Source organism: Macrosteles quadrilineatus, unplaced genomic scaffold, assembly GCF_028750875.1.
Source record: "Macrosteles quadrilineatus isolate MER2022 unplaced genomic scaffold, UCM_ALF_1.0 Scaffold_2__2_contigs__length_208266976, whole genome shotgun sequence".
Taxonomy (NCBI): Eukaryota; Metazoa; Arthropoda; class Insecta; order Hemiptera; family Cicadellidae; genus Macrosteles; species Macrosteles quadrilineatus.
In genome coordinates this window covers 191,669,480-191,697,223 of record NW_026542595.1, presented here as the reverse complement: position 1 = coordinate 191,697,223, position 27,744 = coordinate 191,669,480, and the positions used below count along the sequence as shown (strand labels likewise).

Below are 27,744 nucleotides of genomic sequence, written 5' to 3'. Positions count from 1 at the left end.
TATCAGCTGTTAAGACCAATTTAATTGATTGAACAATGAGTGGTTGGTACAATCGTTGCATCACAATCAGTGGCAATTAGAGGTTATAAACGAAAACATAACCTCTCTTGGAAGCTATGAGTAGAATTTTTTTAGTAATAGAAAAGGGCGTAGGTAAAGTAGTGTATTAAACTCGCGTAATTAGCCTTTCACGATCGCTGCGTAAACTACTATTACGTTATCATAACTGTTTAAAGTATTGTCAAAGTTTACATGGAAACTAAGCTAACCATTACGGTGAATTAAACAAATATTTAGATTTCAATCAAGAGAAGATTGTGTATATTCAATCTTGTGACGTGATGATTCAGTAAAACGACCCGCTCCAAACATTAATCACAGCTGGTGAGCACAACAAGGAGGCATTTAAGCGCGATCAAGGTGCAATAACGACCATGACCACGTGATCAGCCGTCACGATAAAATCGTGAGCAGACGACGGATCAGCTGATTGGACAATACAGCTGGTCCATTGTTGCGCGTGTGGTCTCGCATCGCTCGGAATTCCACAGTCAGTCATTCATTGGTCCTTGGAGTGCATCATTTTATTTAACGATTCCCATTGGATGGGCTTTAGTTTTTTTAACAGCTTATAGTATTATTAATACTTGTGGATATCAGTACAGTATTATGTGTGTCATTATTTCAACGACGGTAATTCTCACCTAAAAGTAGTTTGATTGAAAAGTAAACATTGACAAGTTTGTTTGACAAGTACAACCTAAAGTAAGCTGTGAACCACTGTGTCAAAGGCTCATCACAGCTGACATTTGTCGTTTGTGATTGGCGAGATTTGGATCCTGAGTTTGAGGACAAAAGTTCTGCGTTCATACTACGCTATCCAAGTTTCATTTTTAATTAAATTGTTATACGAAAAAATACTATTCTGATAATTCTAAATTGTATAAACAGACAATTCAATAAGTACAATAGTTAACATTATGAGTTGGTGTAGTAACTGGGGGCTACCCAGTGATCATAGAATTAAAAAATTTATAACGTGTTTATTATATTTAAATATTTAAATACTTAAAAGGCTTATAACGTATATTGTTAAGCTAATTTAATTTAGGTTATTTCATTTTAGATTAGATTAGTTAATGCCAAACAAGGAAACAAACGTTTAAAAAGGTCCAGTGATAGCGAATTTTATACTTTACCTGTAGCATAGAATAAATATACACCATTGTAGTGCCAACGGGAATTCTAAGGAATGACTATACTACAAGGCAAAGAATATGATAAACGTTATGTCATACTTTTCCTGATTCATTTAGGCATTGTTTATAATACTTTGATGGTTACATACATAAATTAATTAATGAATATAGTTGTTTAAGGATGTAAAACATGAAAAAAATAGCTTGGCGCAAACACATGACAAGTGTAAGGAATAATAAACATTAACGCAATCGTGTTTGGAAATAGATTCTACCAACAAGGTCCTGGACATCCATAGTTAACATAACCGCTACCAACGAACCTCAACCTTTCCTGTACAGAATTGAACTGGAATGTTGTATTCAGCTTTGATAAAATCTAAAGCTGTCAATGAAAGGTAGATTTACAAAGCCCAGTAGCGGTCAAGCTTTGTATTGTTTGTCCAGAATATAAATCAAAGTCTTTGTTGTAAAAGACATTTCCCAAGTGGCTTATTTACGTATTCGCCTTAAAATTGGTTCAATCCAAATAAAATGCCAAAACATATCCTCGACGGGAATGTGACCTGCTCGTATGTGACATTCTCCCTCATCTACAATGCGAGCAATGCAACATGTATGCGTTTGTCTTCTTTTTATGGCTCGTAAGCCATACTCGCGGTCTGCATGTATATACACTAGACTTGTGTATAGGGTTACCATATTTTTTACGTACAAAGCCCAGGGCATACCTTCTGAAGGAGAGGTAGTATACGTCTTCCAAATAAAACTAATAACACAATTAAATGGGCATTTATAAAATATATTTTGTTCTTGTCACACATCTTACCGTGGCTTTCAAGATTGTGATTTTGTCATAATACAATGTGTGATTAAACATATGTATTTATCTTTCTAAATCAATACTACAAATCTAGAACAACAAAGTTTCTGCTTTCTTTAAAACCCCGCAGGTTTCCAGTCCTGAATAATTTCTTTTGGACACTGGGTCATTTGTGGTAAATCTGACGTCCCAGAAAACCGGTGACTCTAAATCAATTTGTCCTAGTTATAAAATGAAACAATAAAAAATACTTATGCATCAGACAGGTTTCATTCGTGCAATTGTTCATTAACTTATGGTAAACAAATTGTTAGCAAATACCATAATCAGGAAGAAAACAATTTATATGCACGTTTTCACAACGTAAGAAAAATAATTTCAATCAAGGACAGTATCAAATATAGTGAATAGGGAAATTATTTTTCATAAATAATCATGTTACACACAAGGTTTGGCGAATAACTATGTTTTTATATAATGAAAAGAAAATGTATTTGTCATTCGATGTATTTTATATAGAACTGTAGTGGTAGATATCCCTACTACTTGGAGGTACCCGCTGTTACTGCTACCCCCCTGTTCAAAATATTTTACCCACCTATTACAGAACGTCACATAATTCGTGACCAAATTCGCATATTTAATATTATTTTAGAAAGATTAGAAATCTTAAGGAATATTGTGAACATTATTTTCAAATGTTGACAGTAGCATTTATTTGGACCAAAGTCCAATAGATATGTATAATTGTATAGTCATAGAATAAAAGTAAGAGACCCATAAACACCAAGTATTGTCAAAAAGGGTTTTGTACAAAATCTGACCAGTTCATAGATGGCATTGATTAAACACACCGGGCAAGCGCAGTTGACATATTTATCTTAATTAGTTAACAGGCAAACTCAGACAATCTCCACTTATGCTGAGTCTAACAACCAAGGTAGTTTTATAAACAGGAGACGTCTTCATCGGGTAGGGCGGTACTAGAGGGGTTAAGTAAATTATGATGGAAAAGTAGGGTTCTAGCCACAGTGTTGACTTAACACTCTGTAATTACCCAGACCGCTATCTGACCGCTGGGGTAAATGATTATATCAGAGGGTGAAGCATTCCTAAATTGAGGCTACAAAAACAATATGTAAATAGTCTACCTCAACATGAGATTAAGCGGAAGAGAACAGGATTGAATAGTATCAAATTAGAGGTACAATTGGATAGATTGTTCACCCTGTTATTTGTTTTAAACTTCAGATACAGTGCTAAAAACTTAAAATTGTTGTATTTGCTTTTCAAGTTCACCTATTATGGTATCTGTAGGTGGAATATAAATTTAAGTTTATGAGTTGACATGCTGATAAAAAAAAACAAACAAAAAACTAGAATCACATCTTATGTTTGTTAAAAATGTAGGTAGGAATGGAAATTGATTTAGTGAAAAAATATTATCAATAGTATTTGTTTTCTTGAAACATTTGCGTAGACAAACTCAAATGTTTGTATGATTTCAAAGGAGTGTAGGGGTCCTGGCCACTAGTCGTAAATTCATGGGCCATATTTATATAACCTAACCTAACCAAACTTGTTTTAGATGCGCATTAGGGCCAGAGATGGCCAGTTCTTCGTTTCCCATTTCAAAGTATCCTATTAGATCTCCAAATAAAATGTTAAAAATGTAATTATTATCTGGTATTTCATTTTCAAAATGCAAATAGGATCACAAAAATTGATAGTGAACTTAGAAATAATAACTTTGTATTCCAATCAAATTTGTAGTTTTACTATTTTACAGAAAGAGTAATCGAAAAAAAGTTTTAAAAAGATTGACCAGCATTCAAATATTAGTTTTTTTCGGTCACTTGGTACTATTAAATAAAATCATCGTAGTTGGACGGGAATAAAATGTAAAATCTAGATGAAATTGAAGTACTGACCCGCAATAAAACCACACTCCAGAGCTATCTGGAGAGTAAACAAACAATTAGACTAAATGGCCACAGTTTTATGCCACAAACTGCACCACTGCGCCTATCTTGGAATGGAATTACAAGGTTGAAACGGTTCATTCATGCCACACTGAGTGACATTTTAAAATTATTTTGGCGCAAGAAATCCTTTTTTATGAAACGAAATATATCTCTCTTAGAACAAACAAAGTTTATAAGTTTCGTACTAGTTATAATAATAACAAAATTCAAGCAACAGTTTGGAAGCATAAAGTTTAATTTACATTAAATGGGTTCAATTTTGCTTAACTAGCAATAAATTACTAACTCTACATTCCAGAAAGAGACATTAACTAAAATTGTCTTTAACTTATTCATAAAGGTCATCATCTACAAGGGCTCTCTAATTTAACGTATTTACACTATCACAATAATGCTTGCTTTTCACTCTAACTGATGCTTATAGTGAATCGCATAATCATTTCGACTTGAGCATAGTCAGCCTAAATGCAAAGTCTAAATGCAAGCAGCAAACAGCCTCTTTCACATCCTGACCGACCATATCACATACCTTGCGATCACCCTATGTGACGCTATGTGACAGGCTGTCTGGATTAAAACAGCTGATCTATAACTTATACTCATGTTATAGTCAGCTGACAATACGCTGTCAGGTTAGCTCTTGACTTGAACTATTTGATGTTAACCTTAGCAAACTTCTTTACCTATGCTGCTCATCGGTATGAGAACGCCGAAGAGTTTTTGTGGCTTTCAAATTGAAAACAAAGTGATTATTTGGCGAACTGAATAACATGATGAAAACGAGTCGGTTATGTTTAAAAACCGCTAAAATAATAAGTTGAGATAAAAATAAACCAAACTTTCATATTCGCTCATGCTTACGTCATTAAATTAATTGTTTCAATAAATGTTTTATAGTGCATCCGACATCAAGTACGTTACTGGGACAAAAAGCGGATTTTCTATCAACTACATTGCGTATGGGGCTAAATAATCCATCAGAAGGTATAAATAAATAACGTATCATTCAGCCAGTGTATATCAGATAATACGTTTTTAAAATGTCTGTTTTACATCAAAACGGTTGTCAAATCAAATTCATACAAATAAACTGAAATATTCGTTTCATTGGTAGGGGTATTTTAACCCGTTACAGGGTTACCACGAATATGAAGGAAATGGTTGAAAGTCATGGGAAAAGTCTTTCTCTTTCTTGTTTTGTATGGTTATCAAAAACAATATAGTAAATTTTAATTTCTGTATTAACACTTTTTAACACTAGTTTTATGACACTGTGCAGGAAATAACCAACTTTTAATAGTAATTTAGACCATATATATTGAGTCCTATTTTTTTTATTCCTAGTAGCTTAAAGGGCTATAGTACTTGCCTTTAAATATTTTCTAGCAGGATCGACCGGCTGTAAATGATGCTATCTAGCAAAACGTCTACCCTAGATAGTATAAAAGTCATGGTTTGACTGTTCCCTTAAAAACTAACTAAAAATTCCAATGATTATTTAACACTAACACAGCAGCTGTAAATCAAAATACATCTCACAGCACTACTCGACGTATATGCACTTTTATCCATACGATAAAATTACAGCTGGTTTCACCACCGGTCATCAGGTCCAATCCAATCAGAGTATTAGATTATTTTAGCAAACACAAACTGTAAGCATGATATTTAAATAATAGGGATTCACGAAATTCCTGTTACCGTTATTTCTCCAATAACAAGCTCCTAGAGCGATGATCTCATTTCAGGTCTGTCAGTTCAAGCATCGGCCAGCTGGTTTGCTAGTCTCTAGTTAGTTTAGGCCGATCTAGTATCTCCGCTCCTCTAGGCTAGCACGACATCCCGATCGTGTCTATCGGTGTTTTAAGTTTGAGGAGCATCCGTTCTGTATTGACCATGATCTTAGCTGAGTAGGAGATCGGATGGTGCTCGCGTATTCAGAAGGTTGAAGGTTCCTGAGGAAGACAGTAGCTTATTGATGGTTCGAAACTGGACCCGGCTGTTCTTGATAATGGAGCTTTTCATAAATAGGCTTGCTAAATAAAAAAATAATCTGCGTAACAAAGCTTTCCTATCTTTTATTGAACAAAGATCCTTCACTCATATTCCTCTTGAAACGCAGATTGGGTGGGTTTGCTTGTATGAATCTAATCCAATACTTTTCGTTTTCATACATGACTAGTCTATTGGTTAGGGCCAGGGAATTTTGTACAGAAGATTAGAGTTCTAACCCCACGAATCACCAATGTATTTGAGCTGTGTCAACGGTTGGTAACTGAGCGACCGAATGGTTTGAGTAAGATGTTCTATATTTGAGAACACCCTGTACCAAAATCCACACAACAGTTTTTAATACTCTCCGTTAACACGTTTTAAACTTATAATGTTTTTTACGGAATTTTGTATTTGTACATTGGTACATTTTCAAGCTTACTAAATGATTAAGTTAAAAATAAATCGACCCTATGTAACAAACTCAGTCAAAAAAGCTCTAAACATAAAATACCAAAGCATTGGTCCATGTAAATTGTTTGTTCCTTTTGATGAGACAGCCCACTGGTGCAGAATACCATTGTTATCCTAAAACCATGATGCGCACGTTATTTCGACATTTTTCATGTCATAATGTAAATCTTATATTTTTAATAAAAATGTACGATAGCTAATGTAAATTTTCAAACCAAATGTTCATTAATCATACTCTTTGTATACTGATTAATTGGCCAAGGATACTAACAAGACAAAAACTAAGTAAAATTACAATATTTTATACCAATGTATTAAATTAATTGCGGTACATTTAGTTCGTAACATCGATGTTACGAATTTCATTAGCTCTGTAAACTTTATATTAACACCAGAGGTTTTAAAATAGTAGTTTACGCAACGATCGCGTAGACCTAAGGCTAGTGTCTGCAATTATCAATTATCAATTATCAATTATCAATTATTTAAGATGGGGACGCCACTATGTGCGTATTTTAACCCAAATATGAGTGAAGGATGAGTGTAGGATGAGTGGCGCGATCTTGTAGTCTTGTTAGTGACTAAGGCCGACATGTTCCTTAGACACAGCTGTTAATTAATAGCCCATACAGCTAATGGCAACTAAGGACCTGCGAGTTGCGTACACAGCTTTACCTACTGTATGACCATTTATAAAATCTTCTTTGCTAAAAATCACTTGTCATAACATCCAAGAGAGGTTATGTTTTCGTTTATAACCTCTCATTGCCACTGATTATGACTTATTGTCCCAACCACTCACTCATTGTATAATCAAATGAGTTGGTCTTAACAGCTGATAAGTTGACATTCGAAGTATTACAATTTTACTTCTTTTCACTCAATCCTTGAACCTCGTTGGTCTTTTACTCATGTTGTAAAGTAAAACAGCAATGCTGTTAAGTAAGTAAACAATGCTGTTAAGTGAATTTTTTCAATTCTAAGAACTGAACTGAAACATCTAGTTAAAAAAAAACGGCCGTAGGTAAAACTAATTAATTACAAAAATCTAAAACGCGACTTATCTAGACAATTGGTCAACAATTAAACTTAACTGCTAAGGCGAATAGATTAAATCAATTCTGGAAAACCAATAAATTGTTACATTTACTTGATACTTGTTTTTGTCTAGTCAATAGTAATTAGGAAATGTATAGAATTAAATGCACTTCTGACATTTTAAATTGGCTGTTTCAGGGATTCTGAAAAGCTGATTTTTGTAGAAGTCTAAATATTCGTTGTCTAATAGAGGGTTGAAAATGAACTTATACTGTCATGGCAAACGAGCTATACCAAGGGTTTTAAAAACTGATGGTTATAAAATATAAATACCATTTATATTGTCTTAAGGAAAAGATTTACACTGGAACTCAACTTCTGTCTTTGAAATGAAGATATCCAGACTTCTATAAATTTATTCTTGTAATAACTGCATTGTTATTTCTACCAATAAGAAATGGTTTACATTGGAACTCAGTGTTAATTTAAAATAAACTTAACAAAGCATTATCGAAAAATCTGTTTTCTTTTTATAAACTACAAAACACTACTTTTATAGTAAATGAGGACCGAACAATGAAATCACACAATGTGAGTGTAAAAGGGTGAATTTGGGGTGAAAATAGCTCGTCATGCCCTTTACTGCCATCGTAAAGGATCATTTTCCGAGATAAGTGTGTGCTTGATACATTCACAGAGACTGGGTCTTTGAATGTGCCAATATGAGGAACCCACTCTAGGTTTATACGACTCAATTTGCTTATATTTCTGCATTATAGAGTTTTGTGGGTAAGCTATTTTGTGACATAAAAAGATTCTTCTCAAAACTAATCAAAATATGGTATTAAGAAATGTTTCTTTTAAAATTTTTAAACGTTTAGTTTCTGAAATTAATAAACCGTTTTTGAAGCTCCCCTTTAAATTAAAAGTCCTCGACATACCGAAACGTAAAATTAAATGTATGATGTAAGTCGTTATGATAAATTTGAAAATATTACAATAACTAAACTAACTAACCTCAATAGTTAGATAGATAATCAGTAAAAATTAGCTTTAATGTTGAATTTTTATTTTTTTATTTTTATTTTAAATGTAGTGATGCAAATATTTCCAACTGCACTAATGATTATTTATTTAAGTATAAGTTATATTTGCGTAAAATTAAAAAAAACTTATTTTGTGTCTGAGTACATCTTAAAAGTATAGACAAAATATGTCGAACAGTGGGTTGTCAAGTAGGCCTATAATCAACTATAATACACAATTACACATGCATACAAAATTAAAACTCTAAAAAATTAACTGTACCACATGAAGATCGTGAAGTTATAAAACAGGATTGCAAATCCCCTTAACTCGTTCAGAATGAACAGAATTAACAGTTGTAATTTTACAAAGTAGGTCAAAAACGTTGCATGTCCAGTAAAATCGTCGAAGCAAGTCGAAAAGAGAAGACTTCTTAATTAAACGTCAGCATACAAACTACATCTTAACTTGATTTTAAACAGTTTCTAGGGAGAGGTGTTTTAATCTTGGAATCCATTTCCAGTCTCTAGATTGCTGTACAGTATTTGAAACTATGATGGATTAGTTTCCTAAATTCGTTATCTCTCTTTCCTAACGTATTTGTTTAGCCGTATCATTTTATAACTTTTTATGAAGTTTTATTGTGTATAGGTTTTTTTAGTTATTTAACATATTTGATATATTTCAAGTAGACTTCTAATTCCATTGTTTAGTTTGAATCCTGTTTTGATGTTTGTTTTGCAGGGGCGTCATTTGGGGGATTTGCTGGATCCTGGGCTAGAAAAAAAATATGCTGTACTAGCCAATATAAAAATATTTTCTCCTGTCAAATCCTAAAAAGCACAGCAGACAAAAATCTATATATTCTTATGTACAGTAATTTGAAACTAAAATTATTGTTGTTTTATTGTCTTAGATAGCACATTTTGAGTTTATATAAATTAGTAGTTTTGTTATTCATTTACTTTTTCTGTTTGGTGCTGTACGATAAACCACTTACTTCTAGTTTATGCATAAAAATTCAGATTTTTAGAAGCATTGCTTTGTCATTTACTTTTATGAATTATTCAAGCATTAAAATTATACATGTGTATAAATTTTACATAATTTATTTTGAACATTGTAGACTACCAATTTAATATAGTTAAATAGAACCTTTTGTACTTTTGTGTCAAATTATTTATTGGTGATAAAATTTGATTTGCTTTTAAATTCTTAAATACTTGTATTTAATTTAAAAACCAAAATAAACTGTTATAAACTATAGGCTATGAACAACCGTATTCATTGCTAAATGTTGTACAAGAGAAATTGGTCATGAATCTAATCAATCATAATATTAATACATCATGGAACTATTGATTACGTTTCTTATATGACTAACTTACCAACATAAAATTATTGTGTTTCTGTCTGTTGTCAATAATTCTTAGTTTCATTAACTTTCTGCCCAAATTTAAATAAATTTTACTCATAATTTTTTTTTAAGTGCTTTTGACAATTAAAATAAACTTACCCCCCTCTTTTTTTGTTTCAAAACTGCAATATTTTCCGGGGGGCCCCCGGACCCCCTTGTTTGCTGGGGGTATTCCATACCTCCCATTCCCCCCGGTGTTTGCCCCCCCCCCCCAAGGATTTGGTGAAATGACGCCACTGTTGTTTTGTGACAGGTTACGTTTGAGTGTAGGCTTAGTTATGACCACTAAATGTTCTTCCCTTTATTTTAGGATATATTCTACAGTGTGCGACTTAATCTCGGTTAAACAAGCAGAGAGTATTATAAAAAAATACTAAAAAAGAATAATATGAGTGGAAAAATTATCCTGTATTAAGATCTTTGTTTGTGATGAGGCTACAGAAACGAATATACTGATCTTCCATCATATTTTAATATATTCGATGTTTTCCTTCCTTGTGGACAGAGTAAACTCAGTTTAAACAGCCCATGATGGATGTGGTGACTGTAGTTAGGTCAGATCCCATATTAATATTTAATGCCTCTCCTCACCCTACCTTTCGCTTATATCTTGATAGTGAACTAAATCAGACAAAAATTTTCGATAAAGAGTAAATCCCTTCTCAAATCCTAGATAAAATTAGAAAAAACAAATCGCAAGAATCTTTGAAACTGAGTTCAAAATTACTTTAAAACATCATGCAATTGATCGCTATTGCTTTTTTCAGGTCTGTAGGCTATATTCTAAATTGAAAGTATACAAATCATGTCTAAAAGTGCACACACTTATTCAACAGAATTACTACAAAGTAGGCCAGTGCTTTGAAGAAAGTTGAAAGAAGCTAGTTTTAAATAAACTCTTCACATAAATTAGAAATACGACTGTGAAAACAAACAAACAAATCGTCACGTCAGTCGAAGTTGAACCAACTGAAATAACAATACAGAAACGGAACAGCAAAGCTATGAATGTATAAATGTAAATTTATTTTAGTTGTAAAATGTGGAGTGATACTTTTTGCTAGGAAATTGTACAATCGCCCAAGTTCTTTTACAAAATGCAAGAGGTATAAATTAATTAAGAGTCAATAAGGCTCTTCGTTTACGGAGTGGTGTTACAACAGAGGTATGTCTGTATTATCACCTATTCATATCCTTTTTATAACAGACAATTCGTCCATACATTTCGTATTCCAAAATCTGCATCGATGATTTGATTTATATTTAATAATAAATTTAAGTGAGGGTTTGCTTTAAGTTTGCTTATACAGGGTGTTCATTTGAAAACTTTCCATATCTGTTGTGTGCAAAGGTAAGGCTTTTAACACTTGTTTGTTCTCATTTCCCCCTAATTTGGACATGCCAAATCCAATAAAATTATTTTCAATTTTGAAAAATGCCCCAAAAGGGCCCAATTTGGGGGGTAGGGGTGCTTTTTGAGAAATTTTCAAATGTAAACATGGGTTGTGTGATACATCAATTTAAAGCTCTAATCACCCCGATCATTTTGGTGCAAAAAAAGTTTAATTATCTTTAACCGTATTTACAGGGTGGGTCAAAACGTTTTAAAAAAGGACTTTGAAGTTAAGTACCGTATTACCCTAACTACTGAACGGAACAGCGCCAAATTTCTTTCCAAGCTTATTCTTGAGCTACTCTTTAAGATAACTTGTAGTAAGGGCATTTTCCATGTTATTTTCTAATTTTAAAAAAATCTCAAATTTTAAGAATAAAAGAAAGCTGAAAACTCAAAATTCTTAAATAGCAAGGTATGACAAATTCCATACCACGTGAAAGGTCCTTTTTTAACAAACATTTTACGTATTTAAGTTTTCTTTCTATCTCTTACCGTTTAAAAATTGCAGTAGAAAAACATAATTTTCTATGGTAAAATTGTAACTAGTTTTCTAATAAAACAGCCAAAATTCGTCTCTAGACACATTAAGTGGTGCAATAACTGAAGGAAACAATTCATAATTATTTTTAGGCGGATAGGCAAACAAGTCATTACGTTTTACTTTGTGAAAAACAAGTTTTATAGCTGATGAGAAAAACCCAAGCGTGGGCCGCTTTTTGCTTTGACTAGTCAATGGTAGTACTAATTTCAAAAGTACCATTTCCTGTAGTACCTAATCAAATATGGTGTAAACTTAAAAAAATAGACTTTATTTTTACTTATTGGTCACAACAGAAGTGTTCCAGGATAACTGCAAAGTTTTTAACAATAGATATCCAGGTATAACGTTGAGTCATATGGCTGTAAATGATTTAGTTAGGAAGTTTTCTGAAACTGGCTCAGTTACCAATGAGAAAAGAACAGGATGAATTCTGACACACGTAAAAGTAGTCGATCAATTTGTTATGAATCCTACTACATCGTTGTACAAAGTGCAATGTGTTTTATTAGAAAACTAGTTATAATTTTACCATAGAAAATTATGTTTTTCCACTGCAATTTTTAAACGGTAAGAGATAGAAAGAAAACTTAAATACGTAAAATGTTTGTTAAAAAAGGACCTTTCACGTGGTATGAAATTTGTTATACCTTGCTATTTAGGAATTTTTAGTTTTCAGCTTCTTTTCTTTTATTCTTAAAATTTGAGATTTTTTTAAAATTAGATAATAACTTGGAAAATGCCCTTACTACAAGTTATCTTAAAGAGTAGCTCAAGAATAAGCTTGGAAAGAAATTTGGCGCTGTTCCGTTCAGTAGTTAGGGTAATACGGTACTTAACTTCAAAGTCCTTTTTTAAAACGTTTTGGACTACCCTGTAAATACGGTTAAAGATAATTAAACTTTTTTTGCACCAAAATGATCGGGGTGATTAGAGCTTTAAATTGATGTATCACATAACCCATGTTTACATTGGAAAATTTCTCAAAAAGCACCCCTACCCCCCAAATTGGGCCCTTTTGGGGCATTTTTCAAAATTGAAAATAATTTTATTGGATTTGGCATGTCCAAATTAGGGGGAATTGAGAACAAACAAGTGTTAAAAGCCTTACCTTTGCACACAACAGATATGGAAAGTTTTCAAATGAACACCCTGTATAGTCTGTTATTAGATAAAACAATTTTTCCCCAAATCCAAATACCAAATTCGAACCTGTTCGGATCTAAAGGGTTTCAATGCTGATTACAAAATGACTGAAAATTACTAATCCATATTTATTTTTTGTAAATTAAAAATTGTACAAACTGTATTGCAACTCATTGTTGTAAACTTGTTCATTTATGAGGGCTATTAAGTAATTAAAATATAAAATAACATAACTACCCTTTTTTATTTGATAAAATTACACAACATGTTTCGTGTATAATGACATCTTCAAGTGTTAACCTAATTACTCAAGAATATAGTAAACAAACAAACAAAATCATTACAAAAAGTAAGACAACTACTCCAGAAAGAAAAATGAAAATGATAAAACCCAAAGCACCACAACTAAAAGGTAGACTGAAAACGCATAGATTAAACATATCAATACGACCTGTGGTTGATTACCATAATGCATTCTGCTATAAGCTTGCAAAATTTCTAAATTACAAACTGAACTACATGCCATTTGGAAATAGCTATACTTTATTGAATAACTTTGAGTAGATAAACGAAATCAAAGATGTACAAATTCCTAATAACTCTGTATTCATCTCATTCGATATTACAAACATGTATTCGAATGTACAAATTACAGAAACCCTTCAAATTATATCGGAAAACCTATCAAAACAACTAATTGCACTCACCAAAACAACGGTAGAACAAAAATATTTTGAATTCAATTTGGTATATTCTAAACAAAATGAAGGGTTCGCAATGGGTTCACCAATATTTGGTTTACCAGATAACATTTACATGCAACATATAGAAAACGAACAATGTCAACCACGATGTCAACCCAATGCTGAAAGATATCATATGGTACAGATATGTTGATGACATCATATGCCTATTTAACGTTGACAACCATACCCCGAATCAACTATTGGATTACTTGAATACAATATCAAAATCAATTAAACTCACATCAGAAGTTCAAAATTAATCTATCAATTTCTTAGATTTGACCATAGCAAAAGAAAACAATCAACAGATTGTTAGACAGAACATAACATTGTACTCTAACCATTGTTAAAGTTACTTCTGTAACCTTCCCGATTTCGAAGTAAAATCCCAAACGAAGTCATATCAAAACTTGTACACCCCTTAGAAAAAAAATGGTGGTATTTCAAAAGAATCTAAACATCCTGGGTAGACATTAAATACCCCCGCCGCAGCAAACCTGACGCCTAAGCGAATTTCCATTTGGCTGAATTGATTTTCAATTGATCTATTTAAATAACATTAGGTTTAACGAGTACCTAGGTTTGCTGCTACAAGGAAACTAATAAAGTGTGTGTTTTAAGTAAAATAATTATTGCTTAGTAGAAAATGAATATATTTGCCGAGTTTGATCAAAAGATATCCATAAACAAGCAAAACTACAACATTTTACAATATTCTCCATAAGAATAACATGGGAATTTTAAATTTACCATTTTTTTTAGTTTTCTACGTAACCAATAACCGTACAAAAACACTTTGATATACTGAATTGTTTGTTTTTTTAAGCTCTTTATGAAGATTTAGAGAAAAATTGGGAAATTTTGTGTTTTGAGGGTCAAAAGTGAGAAAACCCAATTTTTACCCCATAAAACCGTGTTCCCATGGTCCGATCATGCTGGATCGCGAACTCATTCAAGTTTATCCCGCCTTACACCTTCAAACCAAATTTCATCAAAATCGGATAAAAATTACTCAAGTTATCGTGTTCACGGACACACACACATATATATATATATATATATAAATTTGAACGAGTGGTGTTTATGGCCTCTGGGGACATCAAAATGAAAAAGTAAATCGGTCCCGGGCCTAAGTCTTACCATGAGACCTACGGTAATAGCTACTTCCCTATAGGGAAATTCGCTAAAATTGCAAATAGGTTCAGAATTCTTGGGATCGAACTAGTAACCTTCAGGTTTGAAGGTGAGCACTACCATTCTACTTAGAAAATTCTTATCGAGATTATTTTCTGCCCCTTCAGCGCAGCATATTGGATAGTAAAATATAAACTCGATAGCTTTTTAACTGACACTTGATACAAGCGGGTCCCATATATTGTCCAATGAAAGGTAAACAGGCCTAGGACAATATCCCACTAATAGTTGAGGGAAGGGTAACCAGCCATCTGTTCGTTAGAGGGGCTTAACCCTATAATTCAACAACCTCAACTATCTATTTACACAGGCGTTAGGGCTAAAATTGATGAGGGTTTCGTTAAATAAAAGTGGGAGGGTATGAATATTGAGTGAAATTTTCAAAATAGGCTAGTGTTGAAAGCCCCTTATGTGGGTTCTGTTATTACAGTATTTATCTTTTATTGGGGGAAAACTATTGCTGGATGAAACGCTATGTGTGATATGCAAAGTGAATAACTAATAACTATGTTACCACTGATATCTCAGAAACTATTATATTTAGAGAAACATTGAATGGAGAAATGCAACTATTTTTTATGGTATTAAAAATTATGAATCAAACATTTTCAAAAATGAGCGCTATTTTCCAATATGTCGGCAAACTTAAATTTCTCTTTAGATCGCCTTGTGTTTTATGATTGTTTTAGAATGTAATTAATTGCAATACTATTTTTTTACTTGAAAATTTTCTTTAAGGCTACTTTTTGATGAGCTACAGACATCTTTTAAGGGAAAACTATTCGGTTATACCATAAAATTAACATACTCCATTGTATAGGGGTTAAACATACTCCCTTGTTATACCTCAGAGTATTAATACAAAACATTCCAATGATGTAACAAATAAATTCATGTCTTTGCTGAGTAAAAATTGGCTGGTTAGGTATCATCATTCGTGCATCATTCGGGTGGTTTAAATTCGTATCCAAGTATTATAACATTTTCATTTATTTTCAATTTGTTTGACTTCATTTTTGTCAATAGTCAATAGAATTTATGATTATAGCTGGCGCCTGCAAATAATCGGACACCATCCAGTTCTACGTAAAAGTACTGCTTGTCGCATCATAAAATAGCGGGCGAATGTAAACTATCTTGACTTAACTTGTTATTAGTGAATAATGGAAACTTTGAAATTTGAATTAATTATTGAATTGTGTTTTTACTAGCAAAATATTCTTTTTGCAGGGAGCACATGAAATGACACTTCGTTACTTGGCTTTGTACTCCTATCCACTTTAAACTAAGTTTAATTTAGCTTGGTGCCAACTGCCAATACAATTCTAGTATATATAATTAAAGAAATTTTAGTGAAATTTTTACATTTTCCCGAATGTTTTTATTGCAATGTCTTTTAAAAAAAAATCATTTTTCTCATAGCTTTTGAAGATTTATCAGTTAAACTGAAATGACTTAACAATAATTTTAACGGTTTACTTGTAGCAGCAAACTAGGTACTCGTTAAACCTAATGTTATTTATAGATTTAATTAAAAATTAATTCAGACAAATGGAAATTCGCTTAGTAGGAGGTTTGCTGCGCCGGGCGTATTTGTTAGATAGCATCATTATTAATTAATATTTTTAAATTGTATTTTACTTTATTGTTATACTTTCAAAATTACTCTTCATCTGTAAGATTATCCTATAGTTAATTATTGGATGGTTTATATTCAACTGACAAATTAATGTTTTTAACAATTTAATCGATTTACGATATACATGTATTTAAAATTACAACTTTTAATGAGTTATGACCATAACACTGAATGTTTTTTAAACATCCAATAAGTTTAAAAGAAAATCCACAGAACAGTAGACTAAATTGTGATATGTCCAGTGTCCAGATAAATTTACAAAACGGAAACTAATTTGAGTACTGTAATAGGTACCTACTGTAATATAATTTATCCTGTTGGCTAATGTGTAAGTGTAAAACTGTATATCGAAGTGTGCAAGACATAAAAGAAACATCAATTCGGAGAAAAAGTACTTGTGTTAATGAATTTAAAAGAAATGTTAAAATTATTAATTAATAACTTAAGTACTAGTATAACTTAAGATTAACATTTGTATTTAGTTTTTATAATCTTATTTTTACAATAGTTTTGTCTTTATTATTGACATTGTTAGTAATATGAGTAATATTGTATTAACCACCTATTCAAAATTGTAATAATTTTTATTTCCCTCATAAATATTGCATTAGTAAATACTTTTTTAAATTGGCTTATTCTGCAATTTGGTTCAATTGGTGACTGACGTTCTAATGTCTCATTAGTGTTATCAGTAAGAGCTTCAAGATGAGTTTGCCCTACATTAAATAGTCACTGATAAGGCTGTCCATGTAATTACGTCTGTTAAATTTAGAGATCTTAAGTTAACAAGGTCAATGTGCATTCACAAGGTCATTTAACACCAAACATTTCCTCAAACTTCAAGCTTCCTCAGTCTCTCAACTTTGTGTAATCTAAGATGATTGAGTATGAATCACATGATTTAATCCAAGACTTCGTGATTTTATTGTGGTGATAAGCGTGTTTAGTGGTGTTTGTACTCTATGTTGTTTTAATTTTATAAAGTTTATTCTTGTCTTGAACTGATGTCGTCTGCACTAAGGAAGGTGTCAAAACTTTACTTGAAGAGTGAAGGATTTCTAAATAAATCTGTTAGTACACTTGGAATATCCTCGAGAAAACTATCAAATTCAAAGTAAGACTAGCAGTTAGTGTTGCTTTGCTATTTTACTATCATGTTACTATCCTTGAATGTCGATTCGATGTTTTATTTTTATTTCGATAGCTTATGCTAGACCTTACGTAAGATTTATGATTTTTAGAATGACCATAAAATATGTTAATTTATTCTTTAAAATTATGCAAAAAACCAGTCATTTATCCTAAGTAATATGATAGTTTAATATAACTTAGTAAGGAATATTTATAAATAAGAGCAAAAAAGATAATAGGTTATGTTCGTTTTTTTAGGTTAAGATATGTATGGCAACAGTATAATTTAATTTTCCATGACGAAATCACTTCAACACATTGATGATTTTATTTATTTTTTTCCAACAGATTTTGGAACGTAAATGAACATGAACATGAGCATATTTGGTAACAGTCTAATGGAGTGAGACAATTTCATTACGTAGGTTGTTGAATAGGCTTACCCACTAGAAAAATGTATTCGTGGGCTTACAATAGTTGAAGGGCCTATCCCAACCATTTTAGCACAGATGCAGCCATTTATCACGTTAACAGTGACTTAACGTACGGTACCATGTAGGCTATCCAAAATAGTATGTTTGCATGGAACAGGTAGGCCTTAGATATAACTTATACTGTAACAGAAACTGAGTAAAAGTACCTATATTATTAGGCTACATTAAACAACATTTAATCTTAAAAATTCAACTGTCTCTTATTAGACTGTTTTTGGTTTTAATTTTAGTAGCAACGAAGAATGCTACGACGTTGTTGTGGTGGGTGGAGGGATAGTTGGAATGGCTTCAGCGAGAGAGTTGAAACTTCGGCACCCGAACTTGACGATAGCCGTTCTAGAGAAGGAACCTAGACTAGCTGCGCACCAAACAGGAAACAACAGTGGTGTCATTCATGCAGGAATATATTACAAGCCAGGTTCTCTCAGAGCCAAACTATGTGTTGAAGGGTTAAAGCTAACCTACAAATTTTGCGATGCAAACAACATTCCCTACAAGAAGGTCGGCAAGTTGATTGTAGCAACTAATCAGCTGGAGGTGGAGAGGTTGATGGATTTATACGATAGAGGAACGCAGAATGAAGTACCTGACATTCGGGTGATAGATGGGGATGAGATCAAGGATTATGAACCTTTCTGTAAAGTAAGTTTCTTATCTACCTCTGGTTTGTTTCCTCTTATGACTAAACTCTCAGCTGTCTTGATATAGTAATAGTGCCAGTTTGCTCCAACAGCTGGAGGATATGGCTTTTACATTTTGAAACTATTTAATTTATCGACAAAGAATTCAGACATTTAAGTTAGGGAGCTAACATTTACTTTATACCCATCTCATTGATTTTATTAATGATTAATGACTCAAGTCAACTTTGAGATCATCTGTCTAAGTACCGTATCATTTTGTGTTTTTTTGTGAAGTGTTTTGAATGTCTATCGATAAAGCGTGCCATTCAATTCCTATCACTACGGAATAAGAACGGCAGCTGTAATTTTAGAGGTAGGTAAAAGAAATTGTCATAAAATATATATTGAACTTGTTCTTTTGCTAATACTGACTGTAATTTAAAATCGTGGTGAAAGAACTGAAAGTTTATTTAAATATAACATTTTAGAGTGTTTTAAATAACCCAAAGTTAAGCCTAATTCTTCTTTTTCAGGGGGTCAAAGCAATACATTCTCCCCACACTGGCATCGTAGATTGGGCTGAAGTCGCCAGGTTTTATGGAAAGGAATTCACTGAAAAAGGAGGCAAGATCTACCTTGATTTCAAAGTCAGTGGGTTTAATACAGCTGCAGAAGGTAGTGGCGTTGACAAAGATGTGTCAAGATATCCTGTTAGAATTACAAGCAATGATAAGGTAATGTGAATATAGGCCCTATAAGTATACAGCATGAATTTAACAATATGGAACATACTTTAGACTGAAACTAGCTGGGAAGCTGAGTGATTGCGTTGCTCGAATAGTAGTTCCTAATCAAACCAGTAAATTCGAAATAGGGCAAAATTATTAAACCTGGCTGTCATGGGGCTTTTTATAAATGGTCCTAGCAAATTAATCAGCTGTTTAAGTCCGTTTAACAAAGCTTGCAATCGCTGTCATAGTGAAGTGCTTTCATGATAGGTAACAAGGTAACAATATCAAAATTAGCAAAGGTTGGCTAAGAGAATGTGCAATAGTACAAGTTAGTCTATTATGTTGGACAGTGCTTTGATTTGTAAAAAATGAGATGCCGGAACTGTAACCTATTTATTGTGATTAGTACTTATTTATGCCAATATTTTTATCTTTTCAAAAGAGAGATCGTAGAATGCCGTTCTGCCACAAATCAATCACTTATGTTAGATGACTTTATAGCTGTGACTATTATTTCTAAGAATGTTTGTTCTGGTAACTAATCATTACCAATCCTCTACAGTACAGTATTTAGTTTATTAAGTTTACACTCAACAAAACGTTTCCATACACTTTAAACATGTATAAAAGGTTTTTTTTTTTATTATGGGGATCTGGACATTAACTTTTGTTTTCCCCACATTCCTCTTCATCTCATTTATGTACCAACTTTTGAGACTTCCTCTTTTTCTTCTTCCCTCTATCATCATCACTTACATGGTGACCCTATCTCAATTGGTACGGCAATAATGAAAAATAAGATATTCTAATAAATTTTCTATTTTTGCATATCTTACTTCTCACATGTCCAAACAATCTTAGTTTAGCTATTCCTACTGTCCCCTAGGCTCCTTCCAGTATTCTGATCTCTTCATTCCAAATTCTATTTTTAACTTCAAGGAACTCCGTCTCATTTATCTATACCGTACAATACTTGTGCTTACAGAGTGTGAGGGCATCGTACGTACTGACCTGTGGAGGTCTCTATTCTGACATCTTGGCGTCGATGTCCGGAGCTGACCCAGAACCCCGCATCGTCCCTTTCAGAGGCGAGTATCTTCTACTAAACCCAGAAAAACAGCACATGGTTAAAGGAAACATTTATCCAGTAAGTCTATATGTTGTTTGGCATTCTGGGAAATGCACAATGCGGGGCTTGTGGAATTGGACAGTTTAAACTGAATTTTAAGTATATGTCAGATTACTATGAAGCTACCGCTATAGCTTCCTGCAGACAGGGCAGTTAGTAAAAGTCAGTGATGACCGCCAGTTGTTCTGGTTGGGAGTTGGCTGGAAGCCTTGCACACAGAACAACAAGTGGGGGACATTGAACTGTCTAGGGGCTGTTAGTCAGTTTTTTACAACAGCAGTTTATAGCCGTGGTGTTTATAGTGATTAGGTTAGTGGACGTGGATGTACACCATATAGGCCTACAATCATGTTAGCTTCTCGTGGCCACCAGTATTTTGATAAATTTACCAGCCCGTTCAGTGGGAAAACACAAATCAGGTGCAGCCACTTTGGTTGAGGTTATTAATGGCACTGCCTTTAATTGCCTTGTCTGCAGGGGGATTAATATTAACGGTCCAGATATTGCTGATTGTAGAAAACTCACTTTTGTACTTAGTGCTATACTTAAGTAAAACTAAAAAGTTGTGAAATGACATAGCTATCATAAAAACGTCCTTGATTACCTTGCATCTGGATTATCTGTTTGTAAACAACTTGTGTAAAGTACTATTGCTGATTATACTAGGATATGTTGACCAACCTGGCTGTTCCTTTCAAACTGGTCCATGCTTTTATTTTTGGTGAGCTCTAACATGCTTTTAATGCTGCATCTGTACTAGTGTTGCCTGTCGATGTGGAAAGAATTTGCTTTCTTTTTGTTAGTAACTAGGGACTTGGGCAGCAGGGTAGCTGCCTATAGGGCAAATAGGGACGAGATCAACACAGACATAAACACGGGCAAAAGGGTCTGAAGGGGACGGGTGGAAACCCTGTTGGGCAGTGTTCCATAGAATACAATACAATATTCTTTATTGTTCATTCGTTAAGAATTACAATAGTGTCAATACAATAGTGAATTTTACGTGTTAATTTCCATAGTTTTCATAAAATTCCTTTATTAAGTAGAAGGGTCTTGTGATTAGCCACTTCTTCAACTCCTGGTGTAGCTTGTTGCCACTCAGGTCTCTCAGGTAGTCAGGTAGATGGTTCCTCAGTTTGCAGCCGGTGTAGGAAGGGTTTTTTCCCCAAAGAGTTGCTCGGTAAACTGGTAGGGCAAATTTGGAGCCATGACGGGTGTTTTAGTGGTGCAGGTCTTGGTTTTTTTGGGGGGTTTATTTCATCCACATACTTTATGGTTTCAAGTATGTATATCATGTATATCAACGCACACTTAGGTAGCTGTAGGGTAATACTGCTTAACGGCAAAAAGGAAAAGTTTCCAACATAAAATAGTGCATATTAGATTGGCTCATTGCTGGGATACCCAACCTGTCAATTTATCAAACACACTCTAGTTTTGTACAAGCAGTGGTTTTATCAACAATGTGACTTCCCTCAATTTTTTGGGTTCAGTCAGATCTATTGTTTTGTAAACAGATAACAACATATAAGAAAGAGTATATGAATTTGAAGGCTATTTGCATTTTTGCGAAGCACTGTGTATTGAATCAAGTGCTTGGGTTAGAGTTAGTAATATTCTCATCCCAATTTTTATGTAATCATTTTTGTAGATGAACAAAAAAATATAGTAGTGATTGTTTCTAAACTCAACATTATAACATTGAATATTGGTTACTGAATTACATATCCCATCTATATGGACCAGCTGTCACTGATTTTTTATTAGAAAAGGGCATAGTTTTGTAACATGGTGGAAGTCCTTCCACCATGGTTTTGTGAGCTAGTAACAATATGCGCTAGTGTTTAATATTCTATTTTCTACACAATTTGTTTTTGTTGACCAAGTAGCTCACAATAAATTATTGCATTAGTTTAACCTGCTAAAAAAGTTTGTGTATTCAACATAATTTAGCAATTTAGATCAGCGCTATCTGTCGGTGGCTCACATCAACTATGACAATTTTGATTAAAAACTGGTGACAACATGGGGATTGAATGTCTAGTTTTATCAATAGTCAAAGGTCTATACTATTGGTTACTCAAAAGTAGATTCTCATAATGATTAGGCCACAGTGTAATTTTGTTACTTCAAATCAAACTGTTTTACAGGTCCCAGACCCAAGGTTCCCTTTCCTAGGAGTTCATTTTACGCCCAGAATGGACGGATCTATTTGGCTAGGCCCAAATGCTCTCCTTGCATTTAAAAGAGAAGGATACAGGTATTGCTTAATCTCTGCATTTCATAAAAAAATGTTATAAAATTGTTTCTTGTATTAAAACACTGTTAACTTATATTTTATGATATAACCCAGTTACTGTAACCTGTGGCGAAATGCGCATCAGGTATCAAAAACCAACAAGAACTTCAAGGCAAGAAAAACCAAAAAGGTAATTAACTGTTAACTTGTTTTACTTATCTATATTTTTTGAGACAAGAGTTCATATGTTAAACAAGATATATGTTATTTTTTCTACTTAACTCTTTGTTTTTATTGTGTTGTTTTGTAAAAAACCCAAAATTTTCAGAAATGTCTTGATCAGATAAATATGTAGGTACTAAAGGTCGTCCAGTGGTTGAAAACTCAACCAAAAATAATGTGACAGACTTCTCTATTTTCACCCACTATATTTCATATGAGAAGAATGAATGAATGTATTTCATACCACTGTACTTAACACTTGATTTATTTACTCCACCAACGGGTAGGGACATTTCGCCCCCTGTATATGTAGCATAGATGGATTAAATTTAACACTAAAACTTGTTTTGTTGTTTATTGATTAGTTATTGAATGAGAGCTCTTAAACAGTGTTGTTTTTTTGTCAGGTGGGGTGATATTGATGTTAAAGAGCTGTGGATGGCTCTTAAACACCCAGGGCTGCGTAAACTGGCTGTCAAATACATTGGCTTTGGCAGTTCAGAAATCATCAAATCTATTTTCATCGGGCTCCAGGCAAAGTCACTGCAGAAGTTCATTCCTGAGATTACATCTGCAGATATCATGAGGTACCTGTTAAATTGTGTTGTTTGGCTTTAGTTATCATTATTGTTTTTTATTGGCCTATTAATTGTTAAATAAAAAATTCATTTGAAAAACCCCATTCCAGCACTGACTATGTTGGCCGAGGTCTATCCCAAGCTATGTAATGACACTGGTCAACAGAATACCCGATTGTAATAGTTCAACTATAGTACAACCTCGCTAATCTGTGAACTACAAGACCAGGACCATTGTCGGAACCAGATGTTGAAAGGTCGAATCATCCGAGCATGAGCCGCAATCGTTGAAGACGGTGGCGTTTCCGTCAACGTAGAAGATATTAGGGATTTTCTGTGAACACAGAAAACAATGAAGATGTTTCGGTGACTGTGGGGACGTGCAACATTTTTGCCACAATTGCAGGACACAGGACGATAGGAAAGGTCACGATAATGTTACTTTAATACCATTGTTGCTCATAGGCGATGGCACGCTCGGATTAAGCGAGGAGTCGGACAACCGAGTTCAGATCGGCAAGGTTCAAGTGTAACTTGACTCCTGGGCTGAAGCACATGTCAGCTGTAGCTGTCAGCCTCTTTAGTTAATTTATATTCCCATAGACAGTCCCATGTAGAAGAACGGTTTTTTAAATCTTTATGGAATATATTTCAGCCTCTGGGGATCAAAAGAATAAATAAGATACACTTTATAATTTCTTATTCTAACGTCTATGGCCCTAATGTATCACACAATCAGTGATATTATTTTTACGATCCTTACTCTTACAACTGCTTTGTCACACAGGGGCCCAGCCGGAGTACGAGCGCAAGCAGTCGGCTCAGATGGCTCGCTGATCGAAGACTTTGTGTTCAGTGTGAGTGGCCGTATTTTGCACGTGCGCAACGCCCCTAGCCCTGGTGCGACCAGCTCTCTGGCCATAGCCAAGATGGTAGCCGACCGTCTGCAGCAGGAGTTTAACATGGGAGCCAGGACATAATACACGTCTACAGTGTACAGTTGTAGTTTGACAAGCTAGTTGTCACTTGTTACCACAAATTCTAGCAAGATGTGTCCTTGAATAAATTAATAGGCTAATAATGTTTATTCCACACAGAAGTTTGAAGTGTTGCAACTGTTCAAAGGTAACACTGCAGGAATTTAAATACAGTAGAACGTCGATTATCCGAAGCCCGGTCATCCGAAACGTCGGTTAACCGAAAGGAAGAAAGAAGCAAAAATCAATAAAATCGCGCGCCAATCACGACTGGCCGTAGCGCTACGCCACCGCAACCCGCACGGCTGCTAAGTGGTGAAAGTCTAAATATAGCTCAAAGGTCTGCCCCTCCCCCTTCCCCCCAAACCCCTACTTCATTCAGTGTTACACCCGCTCACTTCGAGGTCATTGCACAACCCCTCCCTCCCTTCTATTGTTTTTCATTGCCAGTCACTAGTCAGTCGCCGGCGACTGCTTTGAGTTGACCTATTCTGTTGTAGCAGCTAAAAAAATAGGTTAGGACAACTACCTCTTGCTTATTTCTACAATGTAAAAATATTAATATTTGTATTACTGTAGAATCTACAGTAGTAAATATATCCAGTATTTCACGTAAACACAAGTTACATTTTAACAAATATTGATTTTTTACTAATTTAAACCAAAATCGACTCGAAACTGCCGAGTTAAAAAATAAGCTCGAGTTTCAAGGCCGTACTCGACTCGAATTTGAAATCTCAATTACTCGCACATCTCTATAATTAATCAAATTTATATTATTGTACAGTATCCACGGACGCGAAATCGGCAAATCGCCGCCGGCCGCTATCCCTTCACGTAATTTCCCGTTCCCCGTATTTTTCCCGTCAATGACCAATTATCCGAAAAATCAGTTATCTGAACAACCCCAATCCCCAATTAATTCGGATAATCGACGTTCTACTGTACATTTAAAAAAATGTAATCTTTTAAATTTTATTACGTTAGGGCATTGGCAGACGAGAGCTGGCTGTGCAGGTTGCTTTAAAAAAAATTTATTTTAATTTTAAGACAAATCTCCAATTTAGTTTGCAAAAAGATTTCAAAGGACAGAGTTGAGGAAAAAAACCAAATATATTGAACAAACTACATAATATTAAAAGAAGAGATCAAATATTGTGTGTATTTACGGTTTTCAGTGATTGAGTTAGGTTAAGGTACCTAACCTTTATTTAATAACAAATAGGCCTACATCAAAGTTCAAATTGAATATGTAAATCAAACCGTCAAATTTTTTTTCTCCTACAAATAGTTTTTGCTATACAATAGAGTCATGGCTACACACAAGAAAAGAAAGTGTTCATTACAGTACAAGATTTTCAACATGGTAAACTTCAAAATAGATAGGCCTAATAATTATTTTATTTTATTAGATAAAGTGTAAATGGAAGTAGGCCATATGGATTACTATGGAAAGAACTAGACACATATCTTAGTCTTAATTGCTTTCTCATTATAAGTGGTTTATACAAACTTAGAATGGTCTAAATATAGTTTTCATTATTATATTTGAGTTACCCTTCATTGCAAAATATTATTTTCTTAAACAATTCTCAAAAAGGTTTCCAATACTAAGGGTATATTATATTAAGTGGTTGTAAAGAATATTTAATATTATTATTATAAACTTAAATTTGTTTACTTGGTGCATTTCAAGTGCCTTATAATAATTTTAGATTCCTTAATTGTGATAATTCTCCATGATTTCATATTATTTTTGGAAAATGTGCTAAACCGGTGAATTATATTTGTTATAAACTGTTAACTTTGATAAATATGTAAAGCCAGTGTATTTATGTAACTAATCGATAATAATGCAAGACTTGACCTTTGTCACATAGAGTTCTCTAAATTTTTTTACATGAATGATAAAAGCATAGACAGTTATGGTAGATATTTTTGCATACACTTTTTTATTAAAATTGTTGATTTAACCCTTCCCGGACGGGCAAAATAGTGACATAGAACAGGAAAAAATTATAGGAAAAAATTAAAATTAATTTTCTTTATTTGTGTTTAGTTTTACAAGTATACATAAAATAAACACAATGGAACAATTCAGAATTCATACTGTCAAAATAATTTCTTACTAATTTTTAACTATACGGATATATCCGCTACCCGTCCGCGGATGAGTAGAAAAGCAGCGGATATAACCGCCACCCGTCTTTGAAAATATGACCATGACAACGTTAGGCAATAAATAAAGGACAATATGTAAACAATAAATAAAGACAATGTAGTGTTGAACGCGAAACGTCGAGGGGGGATCTTAGGAGAGGTGCGCGGGAGCGGGAGGGGGGGGGGAGTGTGGGAGAGAGCGCAGCCATTGAGAGAACAGGAAAGTGGTGCCTTGGTACCGCGAAACATCTGGTTACTGCTCAAGCACCTGCCAGTCTTTCTGAAGAGAAGGCGGATATCCGCTTCCCGTCCTTTATCACCAAAGACTTAGCGGATATATCCGTCACCCATCCAGGAAGGGTTAATTTAATTTAATAGATTTTTATTAGAACAAAAATGATTACCAATATTTTTTTTTTAGATAATTATTGATGATGAGTTTACATTATCTAAAAGAATATTGCGAACATTTTCTCCCACTAATAACTATTGTTAAAAATTCTCTAACACTTCTAACACTTGGTAAAGATCACTCTGTTTACCAATCATGATGGGAAAAGTCCACAATATTCTCTTAGGTAACAATTAATTGCTAATAGTTCCTTATGTAAATTATTTTCCTTCTAATTTCTATTCTGAAAAGTACAGTGTTGGTTTATTTGTAAAAATTAACAACAAAACAAGGCAAAGTTTTGAATAAAGTTTCTAAAAACAAATAATGCCATCCAATTGTATGGAAATAAGCTTTTTATGTGTGGTATTTGTTCACAAATTAAAATTCTACTTTTAAAAAAATTGTTTTTTAGGATTGAAATTTTTTTTCTTCAGTTTAAAGTGAATGCCTGTA

At 33.5% G+C, this 27,744-nt stretch overlaps 1 protein-coding gene across 2 annotated transcripts; it reads left to right on the top strand.

The window, feature by feature from the left end:
* The first annotated feature begins 17,432 nt into the window (after positions 1 to 17,432).
* On the top strand, positions 17,433 to 26,380 carry LOC128988135 (L-2-hydroxyglutarate dehydrogenase, mitochondrial). 2 transcript variants are annotated; one of them, XM_054409356.1, is made up of 7 exons: positions 17,433 to 17,727; positions 18,472 to 18,880; positions 19,395 to 19,595; positions 20,578 to 20,739; positions 22,872 to 22,981; positions 23,590 to 23,769; positions 24,548 to 26,380. In XM_054409356.1, exons 1-7 carry the CDS (start codon positions 17,618 to 17,620, stop codon positions 24,738 to 24,740), a joined length of 1,365 nt encoding a protein of 454 aa, XP_054265331.1. In that variant the 5' UTR covers positions 17,433 to 17,617; the 3' UTR covers positions 24,741 to 26,380. The 2 variants fall into 2 exon arrangements, with proteins under 2 accessions (XP_054265331.1, XP_054265330.1); XM_054409355.1 differs by having other exon boundaries at positions 18,469 to 18,880.
* Positions 26,381 to 27,744: the final 1,364 nt, after the last annotated feature.

What these genes read in the sequence shown, in the direction of transcription:
- LOC128988135 (XM_054409355.1), top strand. Translation starts at nt 17,618, where the DNA reads ATGTCGTCTGCACTAAGGAAGGTGTCAAAACTTTACTTGAAGAGTGAA. An exon ending in ATTATGAACCTTTCTGTAAA is followed by an intron (nt 18,881 to 19,394) that starts GTAAGTTTCTTA and finishes CTTCTTTTTCAG; the next exon opens with GGGGTCAAAGCAATACATTC. An exon ending in TTTAAAAGAGAAGGATACAG is followed by an intron (nt 22,982 to 23,589) that starts GTATTGCTTAAT and finishes TTTTTTTGTCAG; the next exon opens with GTGGGGTGATATTGATGTTA.